Source organism: Plectropomus leopardus, chromosome 12, assembly GCF_008729295.1.
Source record: "Plectropomus leopardus isolate mb chromosome 12, YSFRI_Pleo_2.0, whole genome shotgun sequence".
NCBI lineage: Eukaryota > Metazoa > Chordata > Actinopteri > Perciformes > Serranidae > Plectropomus > Plectropomus leopardus.
This window is the reverse complement of record NC_056474.1, coordinates 9,016,187-9,027,580: the sequence shown is the minus strand read 5'-3', so window position 1 is coordinate 9,027,580 and position 11,394 is coordinate 9,016,187. Positions and strand designations below refer to the sequence as shown.

General features: G+C 39.3%; 1 protein-coding gene and 1 pseudogene across 2 annotated transcripts; both read right to left on the bottom strand.

Annotated features, from left to right (window-relative positions):
* Positions 1 to 34: 34 nt before the first annotated feature.
* On the bottom strand, positions 35 to 2,606 carry LOC121951539 (annotated as a pseudogene).
* A 579-nt stretch (positions 2,607 to 3,185) lies between these two features.
* On the bottom strand, positions 3,186 to 10,763 carry ssx2ipa (synovial sarcoma, X breakpoint 2 interacting protein a). Of its 2 annotated transcripts, none has more exons than XM_042497903.1 (14): positions 10,439 to 10,763; positions 8,561 to 8,705; positions 8,185 to 8,351; positions 7,366 to 7,575; positions 6,202 to 6,312; positions 5,963 to 6,098; positions 5,801 to 5,876; positions 5,542 to 5,722; positions 5,276 to 5,423; positions 4,857 to 4,993; positions 4,489 to 4,662; positions 4,278 to 4,395; positions 3,868 to 4,021; positions 3,186 to 3,758 (listed from the first exon to the last, which is right to left on the bottom strand). In XM_042497903.1, exons 2-14 carry the CDS (start codon positions 8,601 to 8,603, stop codon positions 3,614 to 3,616), a joined length of 1,800 nt encoding a protein of 599 aa, XP_042353837.1. In that variant the 5' UTR covers positions 8,604 to 8,705; positions 10,439 to 10,763; the 3' UTR covers positions 3,186 to 3,613. The 2 variants fall into 2 exon arrangements, with proteins under 2 accessions (XP_042353837.1, XP_042353838.1); XM_042497904.1 differs by having other exon boundaries at positions 10,594 to 10,763.
* Positions 10,764 to 11,394: the final 631 nt, after the last annotated feature.

The window sequence follows — 11,394 nt, the reverse complement described above, 5'->3', positions numbered from 1 at the left end:
GGCATGCAAAACAGAAAATGTCAATCAATGACACTTTAGAGTAGTAAAGAATGTTTTTTTTATTCATTAAATACAAAAAAGTCCAGAACAGTGATGACTAAAATAGAACAATAGAAAAGGCACAATTATTTACTCGAAAATCACACTGTGCCATGAAAAATAAAACTGTCTCCTTTCTTCTACTGTGGCTGAAAATAGATGGTCATCTTCCTGACATGATTCCAATGTGATCTACACTCGAGAGATCCCGTGGCAGTATAATGGCTTGGCATGAGGAGCAGTGTTGAGGTCAACTTTTCCCTGTAGCATCAAAATGAAGGCCTGCAGGACAACACAATGAAAGCAGAGGCAAAATTAAAAGACAGGTTAGGCTGAGGATTTGATTTAAATTAAGTGAAATGTGTTTTGGAAAGAAATGTTTGTATGCATCAGCCTTTTTAGGATGAGGTGGGAATCAAATTCCCAGGAATCTAATCTTAAAGGTGAGTAGCAAATGTGGGGGAAAAAATCCTTATAATTTGAAAGTTTAAAAGTCAGTTATAACAGATACATTTAATTAACCCTTTTAATTAATCAACGATGGTTCAAAGTCTTATTATATTCTGGATCTGGAGGATCTGTCTTACTCAAAAAGCATTAAAGGCAATTCTTTTTTGGGGGGGGAATTTTTGGGGATTTTTGCCTTTATTTGACAGGACAGATAAGGAGGGAGGGAGAGGACGACATGCAGCAAAGGGCCACGGTCAGACTCGAGCCTGCGGCTACTGCGGCAAGGACATAGCCTTTGTGCATGGGGCATCCGCTCTACCAGGTGAGCTACTGGGAGCACATTAAAGGAAATTCTAACTAGTACATCAAATACATTTTCAGATATCACACCAGCTGCTTGTGCTGTGCGTATAGTGTGTGTGATTTTGTGCTTAAGTGTGTCAACAGGGTGGCGGACTCACCAATGAATGCAGTGGTTTCACAAGAAGGAGCAGACCTTCTGCGGCCTGAAAGGGTTGGTGCTGGAGGACACACCGGTGAGCAGGGGGTCCTGCAAGGCGTTCTGCATGCAGAACTGTTGAAGGTCTGCAGCTGCCTGGGAGACCTGGTAACAGAAGAGGAGCCAAAATGTAAACCATGACAAACGAATTTGTGAGAGTCTCTTAAAAAGAAAGAATAAGTATGAATACTACTGAACTAAGGCTGGGCCATATCAAGAAAATCAAATATTACAATATTTGGGACCAAAATTTGACCTTGATATCAAAATTAGGACTATATTGTAAAGCTGGTGCTATCACAAAATCTATCCAAAATCTATGCTGATGTTTAGTCTCATGTCACAGTATCGATATAGTATTGATATATTGTCAAGTCCTATGCTCAACTGGTGAAAACAGTTGCATAATCTCTTTCATTACTCTCAAAGGTAAAAATGGATAAATGGTACTACATCCTATTGCACTGTGGAAATCGTAGAGTGATGTTTTTCAAGCCTGACCCACATTAGAGATGAGAAGTCAGAATATCTTGGCTCTTTTTTGCTTTAATTTTGACCATTCATTCTGAATCCTTAGCGGCCTGGACCTAATAATCTGTCATTTGTATTTATGCATTAAAGCCCTAAAAAAATATTATAAAAAAGCATAAAAATAGACAGAAGACCCCTTAACGCAGATCCGAGCTACACCAATGTCCTCAAATTATAGAAACGCCCCTGATCTTCAGCTTTTCCTTTACAAAAATGCAAAAATAACTAATGGGGATACTTAAAGACATTATGTTAATTTACAGACAACTTGAACCATGAGGAAAAAGAATAGTCACATACTTTGTAGAAAGTACTTGTGTTATATATTTGAAATTAACTTAAAACCAACCCAAAATGAGAACTCTCAGGATATATTAAAAGAAAAAAAAACGAAGTCACACCCCAGCCGCCGTTACTCTGATAAATAAAGCACAGTCTCTAGGCCCATAGCCTTAAACACACCCACATTATCATTCATATATCGTACATGAATCCTAAATTAGCAAATTAAGTTGGTTTTATGACTTCATTTTACAAATTCAAAGGGGTTTCCAACAGCCTTCATACATTATCTGTTAGAAATATAGAGACAGAAACTGGCCTTTGACTTCAGAAAAAGTGAAGGGTTATTCATCAGGTTAATGTTTACAGATGCAGTTAAATTAGAAACGCCGGTCTCGCAATCTTAGATTAGAAGACCATTGCCACCTGTCACAACCTAAAGATTAACTCTAGGCGTTATTTCTTCTTTGTCAGATGAGTGATTGAGTGAATAAACCCAACAGTTTATCAGACTTAACTTCCCCTCAGTCCAAACAACGCCCTGCTGACTAGCAGCTAACTTTAGCAGCTAGCCTCTGGCACCAGCTAGCGCTGTTAGCGGTGCGGGGTAACGGTTGAGATTTCCCCCTTCGATATTTGGCAGAAAAACAATAAACACATAAATTACCTTCACTCTGTTTATGCTCGCCTCGAAACGGAGCTGCTGCACGACTTTTTTCATAGCGACGAGATTTGAGGAACCCGACATTTTCGATGTGTTTTTCAGTAGAAAAAAAAATAAACGCCGAGCGGTGGTGGGTGGGATTCAGGGCTTGATGCTGAGACAAAAGCAAAGATGATGACATCCGGATTCCGGTTGTACAAACTTGTGACTGCTGCAGCTCCCCGCACTTACACCAGCGGGCGCCACATTTAAGACAGAATACAACAATTCATTAAAAATATCTTTATTGTGCTATTATACCCGCTGAGCGGATCATTATAAATCTTATGTCAATATATGCTCCAGTTTAAATCATAATTTATACATCTAGGATATGTAAACATTAAAGTTAATTTAAAACTAAAACTTAACATTCAATATAATCCATATGTTGAAAAAAAGAAATCGTACTACTTGGTCAAAAACCCTCTTTTAACCCTTTGAAACCTGAGCAACTTAGGAGAAATGAGCCCCAAAAAATTAAAAAAGAAAAAGAAAAAAAGTACAAAAACATTACCTAAAAGTTGTGGATCAAAGGGAAAAAAACATTTTTTTTTAATAAAGAAAAAAAGACAAAAAAAGGAAATGACCTGAAAAAAGTGCACATTAATAACAAGAAAAGTATAATTCTGTAAAAATAATTGTAAATATATAACTATAAATATAGTTTTTGGACATTTTCCCTATTTCTTTTTTTATTAATTTTCAAAATCTACAAATTTCCTGCAATTTTACAGAACAGTTCTTGCCCAATTATTTAATGCCCTTTTCCCCATGTTTTCAAAAGAAAGCAAACCACTTTGCTCAGGGTTCCTAGTTTTAAATACATGCATCTGAACGTAGCACAAGAAAAGTGATGTCACTGCAGGTTTCAAAGGGTTAAATATAGCTTAACAATCTGAGTTGTCAGTGTTGATTTGTCAGTAAAGGAAAGAAATGGCAGAATTATTAAAGTGCTTTCTTGTTTGATCAGCTTTGGTGAATGATCTGTGCATGTCCATGACGCTGCAAAGAGAAGTGTAGTGTTCATCAGCGGTGATGGAATTCAGCCATGAAATGATGCTAAAGTCCACAGAGAAATCCCAAAGAAAAGGGGCAATGAAAGGTCTTCAAGTGGGGCTGTTCTCATCTTCACCCAAAGAGAAGATACTCAAGTCTCCACATCGGACTCTGTTTTTTGATTTGACCCGAATGTCTCCATCTTCAATGGAGCTGGACTCTTGCCAGCGGCCTCGATTTGAATGTCTGGAAGAGCTGAAATTAAAATACAAAATACGGTATGACAATGACACCAACACTACCAGCAACAGGGTCTGATTCGAATTTGCTAAATATTGACGAGAGAGAGATTATTGAGCAATACCTGCTGTCTGGTATCAGACGGAGTGTCCGGTAAAGTTCACTTGTGGATGGCACAGGCGCGCTTTGTGTAGGTTTTGGAGTGGAGAATGTGGCGTAGGTGGATGATTTGGCCAGCTGAGTTTTTGTGGAAGACATCCTCATCTCTGGCTCACTTCCTGAAACACAGTGAATATCAAACAAAAGTTGATGAATATACTTTTCTTGTACAGTCAAAGGTGTTTACATGCAGTGTTTTTTTAGTGTTTTCATAATGAGCATTCTTTACCAGAAATTCATAACGTTGAGCAGTAATGAGCCTTTAGTCACACTAAAATTATACTGAATATGGTATACTGTCTGCTGAAATCATGTTATTTGCATCCCCATCTTCCACTCTGCAACTGCAGATTGTTTTCAATTGCAAAGACTTACTGATTGATAAGGCACTTTGACCGTCAGACGAGGAACACCTCCTCCGGTCAGTAAAGGGAGTCATGTTCAAAAACTGATTCTTGAGCCAAGAGGCACGGTCGTCCTCAAAGGCCTTTTTCTGTGGAACAGATTCAAAGGGAATGCAGTGTCATCAAAACATCCGTGATATGTGTTAATTACATGGTGGCACAACATCAGAGGATTCGGGTACCTCTCGCCCCAGACGAATAGCAGCCTCTGTGAAGTTCTTTCTCTCCCTCTCAAAGTTTCTCTTCTGTTCCTCAAAGAGCCTCCACTCCTCTTTGAGACGCTCCTTCTCCTCCAGAGTGTAGCAGTCATTAAGAAGAGCTGCTGTCTCGTCATCAAATGAGGTGTTGAGTTGTTGCTGGATGGGCATAAACAGGCATTTTTAGAATTTCTAATTAAGATATACAACAAAAACATGCCCATTTATCTGCAATTTTATCCCACTTGTATTGAGAAGCCTCTTACCCTGATATAAATCTCTGCTAAGCAAATGTTTAACCTGCACAAACCTACTGACCATCTCTGCTCTTATATCAACAAGCAGAAGCTGACCTGGAGGAGCTGTTGCTGTGCATGAATGAACTCTTTGCACTGCTGCACTTCACGCCTCATCCTCTCCATCTCATCCTCATGGGTCTCCCTCGGTATCACCTCTTTATTGGCCTCCAGCTGATTCTGCACTTGTGAAGCTTGGCAAAGAAATACACCAACAGCTGATGATCTCATTTTCCATTCAGGTGAATTATACTGTATGCCATTAGCAACTATACATTTTTCCACATTAAGTTGTTTGACATATTTAAAAGTACACTTTGCAGGATATTCCGCAAACTATGTATAAACTCTGCAACTGCATGCGGTGTGACTCGGGCGACAATCCTGCATAGTATACCTTAAATCTATAAAACTAACGTCATAAGAACTTCAGTTATTTTGCAGTTTTTCGGGGTATGTGACAGTGCTGCAGATACCTTGGCTGTCTAACTTCTCCATGTGGCTCCTCAGTTTCCTCCACTGCTGGCGGATGCTGTTGGTGAGCTGCTCCCGAGCGTGCTCACAGGATTGGTCCAGAGTTTCCCTGCTAGAGTCACCGGCCTTCTCCTCCCCATCTGAATCAGCCTGAGAAAAAACAGCAGAAACAAACTTTTCAAAATGCAATCATGGGTAAGAACTTATCAAACATTTCCGTTTATCATTTTGTGCCTTAGTACCATGAGAAAAAAATAAAAATAATAACCTGCTCCTGACTGTCATCAGCGGTGGCTCCTCTGGTAGAGGGCTGCCGTGGACTCAGGATATGTATCATCTCCTTCTTCATCTGCTGGAGGACTTTCTTGAGCTCAGCGTTCTCCAGCATCAGGGACCTCTGACTCGCCTCGTAGTCATTTAGCAAAGACTTGTACATCTCTCCCTCATGGCTGCAGAGAGCAATTTACACATTATGTTCTTGATAACACATTCTACAAATATGGCCGACAAGTTGGCTTTCATGATACCTGGCTGTCGCTTTGGCAGTCTTCCAGTGGCTCCTTTTTCCATCTGACCGACCCAAGCAATTCAGTACATCAATAGCTAGTCGGGAAAAACAGGAGGCCAAAATTTAACCAACTTGTTCAAAAATTCTCGAATACATTTTTGCAGAGGATTTGCATATTTACCTAGTTTCTTATCCTTTCTGTCAATCAGCAGCTGGCTGAGGCGTTCCTTGAGTTTTGCAGCTTCTCTTTCTTTTCTCTTGGCATCATGACTGTACTGAGAGGCACGGCTGGCGATGATACTCTGGAGCTTCTGAACCTGTCCAGGTGACTGAATCATGAGTTTGGTAGGCTCATGCATTACGTATGCACTTGTTGTAAAACATAAGTGTTGGTCATTATAAGATAAAGTAAAATTATACCTCATCTTTTTCTGTTTTTAAGCAGCTCTGCAAAGTCTTGATTTTGAGTTGTAGCTGCCTCTCTGTCTCATGTAGACCTGATTTCTCCCTTATGGACAGTTCCAGCTGATCCTGGAAGGAAAGACACATTATATTATTATAATATTTAATAACTATTTGAAAATGTTAACTTAACTAAAGCACCCTCAACAATTCCCCTACCGCAACACTTATTGTGATACAAATAACCTTGAGTTCTTCACTGGTTTAGATAGAAGAGGTATGTTCGGCCTGGCAACCAGGGACAACTATTTAGATAAGGGCACGTGACTATTATTGTGTTATTCAAAATGATAGAAAGACGTGAGACATAAGAGCACAGTACTTTGTTAGGATTGTTGTTGTTGTTTGGTTGTCTGAGATAGTCATTAATTTCTAATTAGAATAAAGATATGGGAGGAAATGTACTGTAAACAGAATTGCATGTTTCTCTTCTGCCCTCTAGGGGCCAGCAGTCAATTACTGCACACTGCAGACTCCTACAAATCATTGTATGGTTGGTTACTCCTTTTGAAGCAAGTAAGCTCTGGTTCTTGAACTGGTTGCATTCAGGATTCTTGGAACCTTGATGCTATTTAGTGAACCAGCCCACATTTCCACCAGTTTTGAGTGGAACCATTGTAATCAAGGATGTCATCAGTTACACAATGTACAGTACAACAGAAGTCAACTGCAGTAGCAACATCACGTATTACACCAACTACCTGCAAAATTTTGTTTTGTTATTTATGATATTTTTTTTTATCCAAAAAACAAGCATGGACTAACTATTAGAGACCACTGCAGGCTTTTTTTCGGGCAATTTCTCACTTGATTCCTCAATCCTCTTTTTCCAACCTGTAGAAAATGACATGCCTACTGATGTCACACTAGGCTAAAAAAACTGGGTTTTTTTGTTCCAGCTTAGAACCAAATTTCTGGGTTGAGAACTATTTATTTCCTTATTTATTTTTTGTCTAAATGCTCTGAATGGTTTAAAATTAGGTACAGGAACCAGAATGGTGCCCATTCCATTATGGTGGAAAAGGGATATATGGGAAAATGAGCTGGTTCCAAAGAGGAATAAAAGAAAACACTGTTCTGGATTAAAGCTTGACTGAGACAGACATATTACTGTCATATTACCTTGAGTCTGGAGTTGTTCATCTGCATGTGGTCCAAGGTGCTGGTTTTCTTCAGCTGATCTTTCTCGAGCTCCTCTAAAGTGCACATATCGCGTCTGTGAATCTGCAGTAGCTCATACATGGCATTCAGAGCTGGCACTGTGTTCAGGCTGGCTGCCCCTGGTGAGCTGGCCTCAATACATGTGGAGGAGAGGCCCAGCGAGTCGAGCTCCTGTGAAAGAATAAAGGAATGATGTCACTGTTGTAGTGAATGAGCTCTAGGAAATTACAAACATCAAGTGCAAATGATACAGTACAATAATCAGGGTCCCCACAAATTATCACAGACAAAACCTTCCAAATCTTTCCATGACTTTTCAAGGACCCCAATTTTTCTTTTTCCTTGCCCCACTTGCCCGGCATTTTTCAACCATATGAGAGTCAAACTCCAGTCAAACACAATTTCAGTGTTTGGGAGAAACGTTTTCTTTAAAAATAAGCTGTAAAATAAATACTAAATACGGCCATTTAAAGTTGAATGTCCATCCCTTTAATAAAATGATTTGAAGGGAGAGACAGGAACGTGGGGAGAAAACATGTTGTCACACCCTGACAAATATCAAAGCTTCATTACCTCAGCAGCTGCAGAAACTAGATTTACCATTATGTTACATCGATGTCATCTAATTTATAACACACAGCACATTTCCATGATTTTCCCAAAACTTTCAATTATTTTTCTACAAGTTCCATTACTTTTCCAGGCCTGGAAAATGTGATTGTAAATTTCCGTGAGTGTGGGAACCCTGAATAATTGACATTTAGCTGGGTGTTTTTGTACCTGATTGATGTATGAAATGCACTGAGGGATGTTATCCTCGGTGCAAAAGGCACTTATCACACTGTAGGAGCTTTTGGTCAGCGGCAAAGAAGAGAGCATTGACACAAGGTTGTTCTGTCTCGAGGGGGACATTGTCACATGTGATATGCTGGAGATCTCATAGTTTCCTAAAACAGAGAACACAGACAGGGAAATAATGATAACTCACATTACATCTACAGTACAGTCTCACACTGAAGGGCTTGAAATAGGTCGCTGCTCTGAAATGAGAACAAAAATATGGGTCACCTCTGGCAGATCCCAAAAAAAGCTTTGCCAATGAGCCTTTCTATTCCTGAAATATTCCACCCAACACTCCATTAGCTGAGAAACTTACCCGTGGATGTCCCTATTGGCACAGTTGTCCACGACTCTCCCATGTCACCACATCAGGAAACAGGGATGCGAGGTCATGAGCTACCAACCAGAGGGTGGATTAGCAAGTCAGGCGGTGGATCAGAGGCCCCCACTGGATCTGAGCCCTGCAATGGAGCATCAAGCCATGAGATAGACCCGCAAAAGATAATCTGGGTTGCTGCTTCACCCACACAGGATTAACTGTCTGATGTGTGCCAGTGGGGCTTAGACTGGGGTTTAAGAGCGCCCTCCTATTGGCCACAGGCAGCTGAAATGCAGAGTGGTAAAATGATCTCAGCCTAAAGCCAAAAGATTTAGAGAGATAAAAATGAGGGAATCCATTGCAACAAGCTGAATATGAGCATGCATGTGTTGGTTTTTTTTTGTACTTTTGTGCCTGCAGGACATTATTCTGATCTTGACGTCCTCTGCTGAAACAAGCTGAACCAGATATCCACCACTCCCACAACTTTACAATGCATTGAAATATTCCAGCTTGTGTTCAGGGGCTGTCAAGCACATTGTGTCAATGAACAAAAGGGAGTCATGTTAGGGACTGTACTTTATTTAGCAGAGTAATGGGGGCTGGGGTGTGACTTTGGGGGGTTTTCATATCATGACCCTCCCTGGAGCTAGAAATATTATTCCTTGAGCCTCTCTGAGTGACTGGGAGAAGATAATAATAAAGGGTGACATAATAAATGGTGTGATTTTGGAGATTAAAAAAAAACAAACACCTTTTTCATACCCATTTGTAGGTTTTGGGGTTCATAAATTATCTGAAATAAATACAATGTACGACCATAAGATTAGTATTGTAAATCTCATACTATCTGCCCAAGAGAGTTCAATACTTGCAACTTAAGCCTGCTGAAATTGTTGTTTTCTTTACTTAGATATTTGTTTTTTTTTAATACTGTATGCACATTTCCTGTATGTTTGGGGTATATTTTAGTTAAAAGACTACTGAGAAATAAATATTTATGATAATTATAACCTTTCCAACATAAGTTTATGGTGGCCCATGACATTTGCACAGTACTGTGTATATATATATATATATATATATATATATATATATATATATGTATATGTGTGTGTGTGTGTGTGTGTGTGTGTGTGTGTGCTCAGATTTTTCTTTTATATGAACAGGACCTTCCCCTTGCTCTCTCATATGTGTTTTATATCATTTCAGCGTGTTTTGTGGTCCCGGTAAACACATATATGTCATTTGGTTTCCTGTATTTTTTAAGAATCTATTTATAAAGTAAAGAACAAAAGATAAATAAATAACCATGAGTCCTTTCAGTAATGCAACAGCAAAAGCTTGAGATCACCATGTTGGTGAGGAAATAACTACCACTCGATATAAGTGTTTCTGTGTCGATGTGCGTTTCTGCTGGGTGTAATGTTATCTAACAAACCAGAAAACATGCACAACTTTTATCTAAACTCACACTGACAGAGAAGGCGATATAGTCAAGTGTGCTTCGGCTTCACATACTTTGTTAACTTTAACGTCATATATTAGTTAAATATGTCTCGTGCATTAACTGTTACAGTAAAGATAGCTAAACGTTCGTTAACGTTTGCATGGCTCGCTAACGTTAGCTAGTTTGCTAAACCCTTGTTGGTTAAAGCCGTGTTTTATTACAAGGTTTTAAGTACAAAATATTGCGACAACAACTTTACCTTTAAATAGTTGTCTAGTATACTTAGTCTTCATATCTTGGCCTCAAAGTTCCGGTTTGATAGATCAATTTAACGTTAGCTAATGCGCTAAATCGGAATTTACGTTACTAAATTAACTGCTATCGTCGCTGTTTGCTAACCTGTATGCTAAGTTAAACATACTCACGGGTGCGGTGTGAAACGGGCCACCTCAGTCTACAGCTGACAAGTTTGGTGATGTTGTCAACATTAACAAAATGCTCCTTCATCGAAGACAACCAGCAACTGCCTCGCTGAGTCCAGTCGTCCTGTTGTCGGTAGAAAAACAAGCTCAAATCTCACCTATCGCAATGTGAACGCAGCGAAGCAGAGATGCCCGACAGAAGGTAAACCAGCCTGCTGCTGCAGCTGATGGTGTGTTTTTTATGCCTATTCCTCCGACTACTTTACACCAAAAGTCTTTGTCATTGGAGGCGATGTTGTTAAGCAACCAGTATGTGAGCCGTGCATTGGACGTAAACATGTGCAGAGGACGATTATGCAAATGAAAGTGCTGTCAGGTGTCATAAAGCACCCCTGTGGCTGCACGAGGTAAGTGTCACCTCTGCAAGATCTCAGCCTTTATAAATACAAGAATAATACAGTAGATAGATAGATAGATAGATAGATAGATAGATAGATAGATAGATAGATATACTTTATTGATCTCAAAACTGAGAAATTGGGATGTAGCAGCGCCATACAGTAAGAACAGAGAATAAAGAGCACACATTATTAATAGAATATAAAGGAATATGCTTAAAAAAAAAAACCTAAAAAAACTAAGAGACTGTACATATCTACATATATACATGTGTATAGTGCGGAACAGTATCTGAATAAATATAAATAAAAATAAAGTCAGTAGTGTAGAATGACATGGAGCTAAGACCGGAGTTTACAGCGCAGACAGAGGTGAGTTACTGTACAGGTGGATGGCTTGTGGCAAGAAAGATTTTCTGTATCTGTCCTTTCAGTAAGTCTTGCTCTCTAATGTACTTTTTTTGTAAGTAGACTGACTAAATCAAATTAAATTATACTGCACTTTTAGAAATCAAACTTTAATAAAGCATACTTGTGTATTAAAAATGACTTCAAAATAAG